The 12,870-nt window shown below is 54.0% G+C and overlaps 1 protein-coding gene across 1 annotated transcript; it reads right to left on the bottom strand.

Moving 5' to 3' along the window:
• Window positions 1-752: 752 nt before the first annotated feature.
• Window positions 753-1,688, bottom strand: LOC141476363 (olfactory receptor 14C36-like). The gene has a single exon (XM_074165038.1). The coding sequence runs from the start codon at window positions 1,686-1,688 to the stop codon at window positions 753-755; it is 936 nt and encodes a 311-aa protein (XP_074021139.1).
• Between the last annotated feature and the right edge of the window lie 11,182 nt (window positions 1,689-12,870).

Genomic DNA, 12,870 nt, shown 5'->3' on the forward strand with positions numbered 1-12,870 from the left:
ACTCCGGGCCCCGGAGCTCCTCAGACTGCTCCATCCCTAGAGAAGCCTGCCCTGAGCTGGTGCATGCAGAGATTGATTTCTCTTTGTCGTCTTTTTTTTCCACCTTGGATGCACAGAGATGCTCCTTTGCTCTTCTCCAAGGGTGTCCCTGTCCCCAGAGAACATTTCACCAGGGAACTTTGTCTGATCTGGCCTCATTTGCCACTCCTGCCCCCTCCCCACGATCTCCACAGGGTCCTGCACTGTTGTTTCTGCTCCGCAGAGCGAGTTGGCTGTGATGACTGAAAGCCATGGAGGGACAGTCCCAGGCAGATCCCTGTGGATCATTCACCGTTTCCGGGGGAACTGGGCACCCACGGGTGAAGGCTCAGCCTGGGCCCATTCCCTAATACATTGCCCCACATTGTCCCATTGCCTAACACTCTTCCCTCATCCCATGGAGAACCCAAACAAAGCAGCATGGCCTTGTGAGGACAACTTCCTGAGTCTGAGCTCAGCTTTGGAAGAAGAGCCAAACCTCCAGACAGCGGCACTGAAGAAATCCCATTTTATTAAAGAGACATGAGATGGGAGGTCAGCTGTACCCCTGTGCCAGGCACACGTGAACAGGCCTCAGGGTCGGAAGAGCTGGGTTCATGCCTCTGGAGAAGTGGAACGTACCTGGACAAACATGGTTATCACAGACAAAAGGCCCAAAGCCCAGGAAGTTCCCCAGATGAATCTGAAATCACTTCTGAAGAGACACGGGCAGGTTAATGCTGCTGAGAGATTAGTGACAGAATCAGCTTCTTCGATGTGTCTTTCAGCTCCTGGTTCCTCATGCTGTAGATGAGGGGGTTCACAGCTGGAGGCACCACCGAGTACAGAAAAGACACCACCAGATCCAGGGATGGGGAGGAGATGGAGGGGGGCTTCAGGTAGGCAAACATGCCAGTGGTGATAACAAGGGAGACCACGGCCAGGTGAGGGAGGCACGTGGAAAAGGCTTTGTGCTGTCCCTGCTCAGAGGGGATCCTCAGCACGGCCCTGAAGATCTGCACATAGGACACCACAATGAAAACAAAACAACCAAATGATAAACAGACACTGACCACAATAAGAACAACTTCCCTGAGGTAGGAGTGTGAGCAGGAGAGCTTGAGGATCTGGGGGATTTCACAGAAGAACTGGTCCAGGACATTGCCCTGGCAGAGGGGTAGGGAAAATGTATTGGCCGTGTGCAGGAGAGCATTGAGAAACCCACTGCCCCAGGCAGCTGCTGCCATGTGGACACAAGCTCTGCTGCCCAGGAGGGTCCCGTAGTGCAGGGGTTGGCAGATGGCAACATAGCGGTCGTAGGACATGACAGTGAGAAGGGAGTACTCTGCACCAATGAAGAAGAAAAACAGAAATAGCTGTGCAGCACATCCCGCATAGGAAATTGCCACAGTGTCCCAGAGAGAATTGGCCATGGCTTTGGGGACAGTGGTGGAGATGGATCCTAGGTCAAGAACGGAGAGGTTGAGGAGGAAGAAGTACATGGGGGTGTGGAGGCGGTGGTCACAGGCGATGGCGGTGATGATGAGTGCGTTTCCCAGGAGGGCAGCCAGGTAGATGCCCAGGAAGAGCCCAAAGTGCAAGAGCTGCAGCTCCCGTGTGTCTGCGAATGCCAGGAGGAGGAACTGGGTGATGGAGCTGCTGTTGGACATTTGCTGCCCCTGCGCATTGGAACCTGTCCAAGGAAAAAAGGCAGTGACAAGTTACGGTGGATGTCTCAGAGCAAAACGTACTCCAGTTTGCTGCCTCTGGGCATGGAGACCCCTGCAAGGAGGAAAAGTCATTGACAAGTTAATGGAGACTTTTAGCAGCAAAGCCAAAGCCTTTTCCTACAGACCCTTCCCTGCTACACGCCTTACCCCCTGTATTCCTTTTCTAGGAGACCTTCCCTCAGGTCCATGGCTGAAGCTCTGCTACCGTGCTGGTTGAACGTGCCATGAGGAGCTGGGCCTCTGCCCACTGGTGCCGAGGAGTCAGCCCTGCTCTGCAGCAGAGAGTTCACGGGAACGCTGGAAGCAGGGGCCAGTCCTGGTGGTTGACTTTGTCAGATAAAACCATGCCCAATGCACAAGGGTGTGCCAGTACCTGCACTCCCTCTTCGAAGGAGTGAGGGAGGCAGAGGCCAACTGAGAGCTTTTTTGAAAAAAAATTCCCTCTGTCCCATTGTGGGATGTCAGAAACCCTCAGTATTCCTGCTGCACTCAGGGAGAGCAGAGTGAATCCTGCAAGGCAAGAGGATTGCCTGTGGCTTAGTACAGAGCGAGGGGAGCTGGGCTGTCCCTCAGCCCCTGACACACTGGGCTTGCGCCTTTCTGAGATGGAGGGCGATCACACGCCCTCAATGTTTCCCTGAGAAGTCAGCAGAACCTGCTGAGAGCAGAGGGAGCCACTGCAGACAACTAAATGTCTCACCCTTTCTCAACGTCTCAGCAACCGCTTCCAGCCCAGGACACACAGGGCTCATTTCACCAACCCAACAGCATTTCCTTGGTCATAGCGTCTCTGCGCTTCTCCATGGGGCTTTCAGGTAACACAAAGATGCTATGGGACAGATTTGCATCCTGGAGGGCAGCTCACAGCTTGGAAGGACACCTCAAGGAGATACATCGGTTTTTTCATGATGTTATCTCACGAAGGGAAAACCAGCTGATTCCCCAGCCCCACAGGCTGCATTGTCCACAGCCACACAGGCGAGAGGAAAGCTGGGACCCTTGTTCCCATGGACACACGTGCATGGGAGGACGCACAAGATCAAAGTGTGACTCTGCAGCTGAAACTCCCATCCCCAGAGAGCCTGAGAGTGAGAACAAGAAAAGAGCAGCAATAACACAGACAAGTGGAGAAACAAGGGAAACTGCAGCGAGGGTCTGGCTGAAGGAGGCCAGGGCAGAGGCAGCCGGGCGCTCGGGACAGCATCACCCGTACCCAGCCGTGCCTGTCACCTCCCAGACACCGACACTGCCGGGCAGTCGCTCTCAGCCCCGCTGCTGGAGAACGGGGCAGGTGGCTGGAGAGCTGCACCACGGCTCTGCTGGAGCTCCGGCTGCAGAGGAGGTGGTTCATGCCTTGGACCCCACAGCCCTGAGGGCAGAGGCTTTGGTGGGAGAGGAGGCACGGGGGGGCTTGCTCAGGGGAAGGGGTCTGCATTGGAGGGGATCGTACGGAGTTTGCGGAATTCTCCCTCCCACAACATTTCTGGTTTAAGTTTCCTCTCGTTCCCTGGTCATATCCCTGCTGCCAGGAGATTTTCCTCCTGGGAAGTGTTTCCCTGTGCCCTGTCTTATCCTGTCAGCACTCACAGAGCCCATGCCAACCTCTGTATTATGGTTTGAGAGAACCCACAACAATCTATTGTCATTAGACAATTATTCTATCACCTGATGACCCCTCCCCACCCAGAAAAGGGGAATCGGGGAACACAAAGAAACACAAGGGTTGAAATATAAATAAATTTAATAGAATAAGACTAAATAATTTACAATAACACTGAAGAACCAGTATTAATCCCGATACTGATATAAGATATTCAGGAATTATACTCAGCCAATTATATCAGTAGGAAGCTGTGCACTCCCAGCAGGGACAGCAAACATGGGACACTGCAAGCACAATGGCTTCGGGAGGAAGGGAAGGTCTCAGGGTTCTGGCACCGGGGAAGGAATTGTCTGGACCTCCGCCATCAGGGAGAGAGCCCCCTACGCAGCAAACTTTTCTAATTTATATTGAATGTGACGATCATGGTATGAAATAATCCTGTTGGCCAGCCTGGGTCAAATGCTTGACCTTGCTGGTCAATGCAGGCCTTGCTCCTCCTTGTCCCTGCCCCTGGCAAGGCTCGAAAACACCGAGACCTTGAATCCCACAGAGCCTGGCTGGCTATAAAGTAAATATTTTCACAAATTCAAACACTAGAGTCTTCTAAAAGTGCAATTTTCCCAGCATTAGAAGAAAAGTTAGTCCTGTGTCTCTCAACCCAGGACACTCTGTGCACTCAACTCGACCCTACAGACACCTGCCTGTTTGCAGGGCAGGGGCTGGGTTCATGTTCCGTTTTGGAGGTTCAAGAGCTCAGAACAACCTGATGGGTACAGCAAAGGTGATGCTGGTGCTGGGCGTAGGCACAGGAGTGGCTGAAGGCACTTTAGGAGGCTATTAGCAGACCTGCTGATCACTTGAACTTACGGCTCAGGAGTCTCAATGACTTGTCCAAACTAGATGGGTCCTTTTCTATTTTTGTTTCCCACTCCCACCCTCGCTCCTGTCCCCTGCGCTCAGAGTAGGAAACTGAAAACAGAGGTTCAGAAAATCTCCTTATAGTAAACTCTGCCTTGACCTTCCTCTTGAAACATCCCCTTGGAAATTCCCTAGCGATGATCTGGATCTGCGAGCAGCCCTGACGCGCACAGTACCCTCTCAACAGCAGAAGGACCCTGCCCTGCCAGAAGTATTTCCTTGCACACACAGCTTCTATCTGCAGCACCATGGGGAGCCCCCGCAGGAGGCTGAGAACTGACCCTTGCAAGTGGCAGAGTCCCTGCCCCAGCACACAGCCCCCAGGGGTGATGGGACCCTGCTCCGAAGGACAGCCCTGGGCACCCCTGGCAGCAGACTCCCACGCACACCCTGCAGCCCTCCCTGGGAGAAGGCAGAGAGGCTTTGCTGAGCAGCATGTCCTTCTCCTCTACACTAGAGAAACTGTGACAGTCCCCTCGACTGTGGGATGTGACAGCTTTTGGAGATCTTTCCACAAACTGCAGATACATTGCCCTTCATGCAGGTACTTACCACGTAGAAAGATGTGAAGATTTCTCCCCCAGTGAGCTCTCAACTTTCTTCACAGCCCACACTGCCTTCAAGTTCTCTCTGCCTTGCTCCTCTCCCCTCGGTGCCTGCAGGCAGTGCCCTCAGCCCTTGGCAGAGGAGCTGCTCCTGGGCAGAGCTGTCTCTCTGCCGCGCTGCCCCATGGCCAGGAGCTCCCTTCATCCCAGGAGCCCAGCCCAGCTCAGCAGCAGAGCAACAGCCCAAGGCAGTACCTTTTCTGCCCCCTCTGGAATCCCTTGAGGTGTCCCTGGGGCTCCAGGGGAACCTGCTGATGCAATCCCTGATGTTCTCTCCCTCAGCTGGATAGAGACACTCCTTTCCACAAGTGTCATTTCCCTGCTGAGAGACAGAGTTAGCTCTAAATATCAACTTTCCTTGGCCCATCATTAGACAGGACAGCCAGACGGGGACAGACAGGCATCTCCTTTACCCCTGCTGAGGGAAGGGATTCAGCTGAGGGAATCGAGGCATCTCATCCTGCGTTTCTATTCCTAGCATTTGATGGAGACTCAGCTCCCTCCCATGCCTGCTAGAAGCCTACAGGAGACGGGATTCCTCTTTCCTCAGGTGTTGAGCTGTGCACAAAATAGGCACCTGCATGTGAGCCTCTTTTCTCCACTCCCACGCTAAGTAATGGAGATGGAGGGCGGGAGTGAAATGTTCAGATGCAAATGCCTGGGAACATTCCAGTTGCCAGAGGTGGTGCAAGGCACACGCAGGAAACTGCAAGCTCTAATGGGGATGGTGATAGAGACGGGGAAACATCTCGGGGATCGTACATGAGCCTGGTGGGAAATCCTTTAGCCAAGTGAAATGACAGCTGATGCCCAAATAAAAGGAACCTTTTCCTACTCCTGATGTTCATGGCAGTTCACAGAGGTGTTCACATGAATGGACTGCAGTCATGTCCTGTAGGGAGAGCAAGGTCTCTCTCTTTTCCACCAGCTGAATTTACTCAATCTCCAGTGACTACAATGGCATTTGTCCCAAGTTCAGCCCCTCATTGCCTAACGGAATTCAGGGCAGCTACTCAATGTTCCAGTCCAGGCCCACAGAGCTCTAGGAGATGCCAGGACGGGCAGGGACTGCACAGGACCTACAGGAAAGCCATTCCCATTAGGGCGGGTGTGCCACAGATGCCCCAGACTGCATCATAGAATCACAGAATCATTGAATGGTTCGGCTTGGAAAGATCCTTAAAGATCATCAAGTTCCAGCCCCCTGCATTGGGCAGGGACACCTCCCGCAGACCAGGTTGCTCAAGTCTCCCCAGAGATCTTCTCTTCTCCAGGCTGAACAACTCCAACTCTCTCAGCGTGTCCTCACAGCAGAGGTGCTCCAGCCCTCTGATCATCTCCGTGGCCCTCTGCTGGACCCGTTCCAACAGGTCCATGTCCATCCTCTGCTGAGGACTCTAGAGATGGATGCAGTACTCCAGGTGGGGTCTCACCAGAGTGGAGCAGAGGGGCAGAATCCCCCCCCTTTCCCTGCTGGCCATGCTGCTGGGGATGCAGCCCAGGATGTGGTTGGCTTTCTGGGCTGCCAGTGCACGTTGACAGCTCATGTTGAGCTTCTTGTCCACCAACACCCCCAGGTCCTTCTCCTCAGGGCTGCTCTCAATCCATTCTCCGTCCAACCTGTATTTGTGCCCGGGATTGCCACGTCCCAGATGCAGGACCTTGCACTTGGTCTAGGTGAACTTCATGAGGTTCACACGGTTCCCTCCTCTCCAGGCTGTCCAGGTCCCTCTGGATGGCAGCCCTTCCCTCCAGCCTGTTGACTGCGGCAACAGCCTGTTGACTGCGCCACCCAGCTTGGTGTCGTGTGGTGTGGTGCTGAGGGTCCACTCTATTCCACTGTCCATGTCTCCAACAAAGATGTTGAACAGTGCCGGTCCCAGTACTGACCCCTGAGGAACACCACTTGTCCACTACTTGGACATTGAGCCATTGACCACAGCCCTTTGCGTGTGACCATCCAGCCAATTCCTTAACCACCGAGTGGTCCATTCATCAGATCCGTGTCTCCCCAATTTAGAGACCAGGATGTCATGAGGGATGGTGTCAAACACTTTGCACAAGTCCAGGTAGATGACGTCTGTTGCTCTCCCCTTATCTACCAATGCTGTAGCACCATCACAGAAGGCCACCAAATTTGTCAGGCATGACTTGCGTTTTGTGAAGCCGTGTTGGCTGTCACCAGTCACGCCCTTATTTTCCATGTGCCTTAGCATCTTCCTTGCCATCTCCAGAGCTCACGGTGAGCAGTACCGGCCATAACAGGACTTTTTTACCCTCTCTCAGGAAATGGTTGAGGTTTTATGATTGTCTGTGCAGAAAGAGCAGTTCCAGTAAGAACCAGGTGAGCTCCCCCCATGCCTGTGGCTTCCTGGCACAGAGACTGTCCTGAGAAGGGGATCCAGCCTCTGCCACTCTCTGGAGAGGGTGTCTAATGAGCAATGTCCGTGGCACCAGGGGACACAAAGAGAGACTTTTGCGAGACCAGCCTTCATCTGAAACACTTCAGATTCGTCCTTGTGGACTGGCTGTCATGCTGTATATTGAAATACTGATGCCATTGGCATTGCCCAGAGGGGCTACCTCAGACGCAGGTTGCTCCGCTGCAGATATTTGTATTTAGGCAGGGGAATGCTTTTGTTGATTTAATGTTTTTTGTTCTTGTAGATGCTGATATTCTTAGGGAAATCACAGCAACTCTTGAAGGATAATGGAAGGATTACCACCTCAGCGACCCTCCTGTGAGCTGGTTCCTGTTTGCCATTGTCTCACTGTCACTGGGCAGGGTGTGGTGTAAAAGGTGCTGAGCAGAGGAGGACAATCACTTCTTCTGGCTGTGCTCCTGCTCACGCAGCCCCGGACACTCTTGGCCGCCTTTGCTGATGGCTCATGTTTTGTCTGATGAAGCTCAAGGATCTCCAGGGCCATTTCCATTGAGCTGCTGCCCAGCCACGCAGCCCCTGGCCTCTGTCACTGCAGCCTGTAATTCCCCTGCTCAGTCCTGAGGCCTTTTGAGAAGATGTGTGCCAGGTTTGCTTTTTGCTTTCTCCCGTCGTGATGACCTTCCCAAATGGGTCAGAGCAGCCCTGCTCTGACATCAGCCTGGTCTCTCAGCATCCTGGGATTCATCCTCTCTGGTCCAACGGCCTATTAAGGGATGACCATGCACTGCTGGATTTCACATGGTGTTCTGCCTCTTAGGCACATGGAACTGGGAGGCCTTGCCGGTGAAGAAAAAGGCCAAGAGTACCTCAGCCCTACCCACACCTACTTTTAGCAAATTCAGCAGTGGCCACACAGTCTGTTTCTTCTTTAACTGTTTCTGGAGTAGGAACAGCTCATCCTTGTGCCCTTGAACTCCCTCTCAAGTGTTCTTACTCTGTGGGAGCTCTGGTGTTCACAAATCCAACTGCATTTCTGAATTCCCCCTTTGTTTTTGATCATTGCATCCACATCTCGCATGGTTCCTATTTTCTATGGAACTTCCCTTTGAGTTTCTTGTTTCCCAAAGCTTCTCTCCTGATACCTCTGCTTGTTGTCCTGAGTATTGGTGTGACCACACTCTCGTACTTGAAAGACTCTGCCCTTGCAGACCAGCTCTACTGAGCTCTGCTGCCCCTCACTGCTGCTCACATGGGCTCCCCTACTCAAAGTCGCAAGACGTGGCCAAAGTCTGCTCCTCTCAGGTCTGGCATCTGCGCTCTTCTCCTTCCCCTTGGGAGGTGAGACCCCCACAGTTTCACGGTCAAAACACTTCAAGGTCACACCGGTGTCCACCTCTTCCTTCTTTGAGAGTAACAGATGCAGATGAACATCACCATTTTTGGCCAATCTGGCACCTGTGTCCCAAGCTGTGCCTTGACCAAGATCCTCCAAGAAACTCCAGGACAGTTTGCATGCTGCTGTGGTCCCCTTCCAGTGAATGCCAGGGTCATTTCAGCCAGCAAAGGGAGTTTAATAGACTCTTCACCACCCACGGCAATGTCACCCTTACCAGCCTCTCCTCTGACCATCAGCCACAAAGGTTCACTCAACTTGTTTGTCCCATAGAGGAGCTCCACACATCTGAGCAGCTCCTTCACACTGAGGGCACCTCCCTCCTGACCTTGCTGGCCTCCTGATCATCCTGAACGCCCCATCACAGCCCCCAGGCATGTGAGCTGTCCCAACACCCCTCCAGCTGTTATTCCCTCCAAGTGGAAGGAAGAGGTTGCACACACAGCTCCAGCTCCTCCTCTCTGTGCCCCAGGCTGAGGGCATTGGGGCACGTCTGGGCAGCAGCACCTCAGCTGGGCTGAGAGCAGACTTGCAGAGGGAAAACCTGCTTCCATAAGACCTCAACTGTGCAAAGGCTCTGCTTCAGAGCAGAGACATGCTGGAGCGGAGGGCAGATGGCAGTGTGAAGCAGAAATCACATGCCCACAAAGAGAGCAAACCCTGCTCGCCCCAAGGCCAAAGAGAAAGAGCTGGTGTGTGCCCTTGGAGCAGGAGAGGGCTTTGCTGTCTGTTGTGTCTCTGCAGCCCCGAGGGCCTGTGCGGGAGGTGAATCTTCTCTCAGGAAGGAAGGGATGATGTTGAAAACGTCCTTGGTGTGGACACCCTGTGATTCAGACCCACTGTAGAAATCATTGGCCTGACCCAGGGTTGTATCATCAAGGGGATGCTTGAACGCTGGAGGAGAGAAGAACTGGAAGAGTTTGAGGGTGAAGGAAGACGAGTGGAGACCCTGGTGTGATGTGCTGGGTGTTCATGCCCTGCCCAGCATCTACTGGATAGAGAAGGGACAGCCCTTGCGTCACTGCAGTGGCGGGATTCAGTTGCTGGCCCAAAGGCCCCGACTCTGTCTGAGATGCCCTGGGTGATGGCTGTCACACAGCTGGTCTGAACGGGGACGGGGTTCCTGTGCTGTCCATGGCAGGTGCAGGCAGTTGTGCTGCAGAGCCCTGGCACCTCCCACAGCACCACAGGCCTGATACCATGAGGTCAGCCGAATCCCTCTCTGCGCTGCCCCGAACATAAGGACAGTCACAGGTTCACTTCTCCTACATGTGGGCACCTTTTGTTGTTTAAATGTCGCCCAAGGGATTTCCCACTAACCTCCAAGAAGATGCCCCCAGATGCTGCCCCGTCTCTAAGAATTGCTCCACTAGAGCTTGCAGTTCCCAGCTGCATCTTGGTCACCGCTGGCACCAAATATGTCCCCAGGTGTCTGTGTCTGAACATCTGACTCCTGCCCTCCATCTCCATTCAGTACCAGGGGACCTGAGACAAGGAGCTCACAGGCAGGACCTGGTTTTGTGCACATCTGAATGGAGGCAAGAGGAATCCCACCTCGTGGGGGTTTGTGGTGTGCCAGGGATGGAGCCGACTCCTCTCTTAGCTCTAGGGACTACAAACCCAGGATGAGAAGCCTCCATTGACTCAGCGGAATCCCTTCCCTGAGAAGAGATTGAAGGAGATTCCTCTCTGGCATTGTCTGGGTGTCCTGTCTGAAACCACAACAGAACAGGTATTCTTGGACCTCAATCTGTCTGTGATTGAGAAATGCTACTGCTGGAAAGAAGTGTCTCTCCAGAGCTAAGAGAGGCAAAATCAGTGGTGATTTCAGCCTACTTCACAACAGTTTCCCCTGGAGCCCCAGGGACACCTCAAGGGATTCCAGAGGGGCAGAAAAAGTGCTGCCTTGGGCTGTTGCTCTGCTGCTGAGCTGGGCCGGGCTCCTGGGATGGAGGGAGCTCCTGGCCATGGGGCAGCGCGGCAGAGAGACAGCTCTGCCCAGGAGCAGCTCCTCTGCCAAGGGCTGAGGGCACTGCCTGCAGGCACCGAGGGGAGTGAGGTACAGAGAGGATAGAGGCAGCTGGGAGTCGGGGGACGGTTCTGAGCTTGCTCATGGGGAGATCTTCACATCTCTTGACACAGAAAGTCTCTGGCAACCGGCAAATTACGATAAGACTCCTAGATGGATCTTCTAGAGCTGACACATTGTATGACTGCTAGGACCTCTCAGGACGGCTCTCCTGGCTTCTCTGGTGCGGAGAAGGAGGACGTGCTGCAGAGCAGTGTTTCCCTTCTGCACCATCACAGGGACAAGGATTGAAGGCTGCCTTCTGCCGGGGACAGCCGAGAGGGTGTGAAGCTGGGAGTGCGTCCAGGGGTGCCCAGGGCTGTCCTGCAGAGCAGGGTCCCTGCACCCCAGGGGTCTGTGTGCCAGGACAGGGGCTTGGCTGCCTGCCAGGGTCAGCTCTCAGCCTGCCCGGGGAGCTCCCCACGGCAGCGTGGGGAAAAGCTGTGGGTGGAAGGTGCGACTGCTGTCAGGGAAGGATCCTATGGCATTCAAGAGGGTACTGCAAGGGTCAAGGCTGCTGGCAGCTCCAGATCATCCCCAGAACATTGGCAGAAGCAACATTTCAAGAGAAAGCTCAACACAGGTGCTTCCTTAGAGATGAAAATGTTTCATTTTTGTGTGCTACAGATTTCTCCTCAGGGAATAGGGAAAAAGCCCTCCCTGAACCCTTACAGCGATGGATCAGTAGATCTGCCAGAAACCTCATACCGTGCCTTCCCCCACTCCTCTCCCTACAGACAGCAGCAGCATCACCTTTGCCTGCAGCATCAGGCTTTACCTCATCTACTGCTCAGGACCCACAAACAGGGAGATGTCCCTGGGCAGTGCCCTGCTGCCAGGAGGGGTCTGCAGGGCAGAGCTGAGCACAGGGTGGGTGGGGGGGCTCTGGGAGCAGTGACAGGGAGAGACCTGGGGACAGAGAGACAGCTCCCAGCAGGGACAGCCCCAGGCGGCAGAGAGCCAGGCCACCCCTCTGCATCCCTCTCTGCTCAGCTGCACAGGGAAAGGGACAACAGACGGGAGAAATGGACTTGGAACCTGGACTCTCCCACACTCACAAAAGGCCGTTTTCTTCCTCAAGGACGGTGTCAGGGAGACCATTCTCCCACGTAGAGAGGTGTAAGCACAGGACACCTGGTTGGTGACCAGCAGGTACTGGTGTGCAGAGCAGCTCTCCTGGCTCTGCCCCAGGGCACAGAGAGCCCTTTTTTCCCCCAAGGATCAGCAGTGTTCAGGCTAAAGGCAATGGGAAGGAGAGGGATTTCTACCCCTGCAAAGGACGTGCCCTCACTCAGCAGCAGAAACTCGTTTTCTGAAAAAGGAGCAGAATGAAATTATTCCAAAGAAAGAAAAGTGATTTTGGGGGGATTTTTGGGGAAAGAGCATGGGATGGGATTAAGGAAGTCTTCATTAGTTTTTCAATATTGTCTCCTCTTTCAACGTTGCCCCATGGCCAGAGAAAACAAATGTCCAACAGCAGCTCCATCACCCAGTTCCTCCTTCTGGCATTCGCAGACACACGGGAGCTACAGCTCTTGCACTTCGGGCTCTTCCTGGGCATCTACCTGGCTGCCCTCCTGGGAAACGCGCTCATCATCACCGCCATCGCCTGTGACCACCGCCTCCACACCCCCATGTACTTCTTCCTCCTCAACCTCTCCGTTCTTGACCTGGGATCCATCTCCACCACTGTCCCCAAAGCCATGGCCAATTCTCTCTGGGACACTAGGGCCATCTCCTACCGGGGGTGTGCTGCCCAGATATTTCTTTTTCTCTTTTTGATGTCATCAGAATATTTTCTTCTCACTGTCATGTCCTATGACCGCTACGTTGCCATCTGCCAACCCCTGCACTACGGGACCCTCCTGGGCAGCAGAGCTTGTGTCCACATGGCAGCAACTGCCTGGGGCAGTGGGTTTCTCAATGCTCTCCTGCACACGGCCAATACATTTTCCCTACCCCTCTGCCAGGGCAATGTCCTGGACCAGTTCTTCTGTGAAATCCCCCAGATCCTCAAGCTCTCCTGCTCACACTCCTGCCTCAGGGAAGTTGTTCTTATTGTGGTTAGTTCCTTGTTTGGTTTGTTTTGTTTTGTTTTCATTGTGGTGTCCTATGTGCAGATCTTCAGGGCCGTGCTGAGGATCCCCTCTG

The sequence above is a fragment of the Numenius arquata genome, chromosome 30 (assembly GCF_964106895.1).
Source record: "Numenius arquata chromosome 30, bNumArq3.hap1.1, whole genome shotgun sequence".
In the NCBI taxonomy this organism is placed as follows: domain Eukaryota; kingdom Metazoa; phylum Chordata; class Aves; order Charadriiformes; family Scolopacidae; genus Numenius; species Numenius arquata.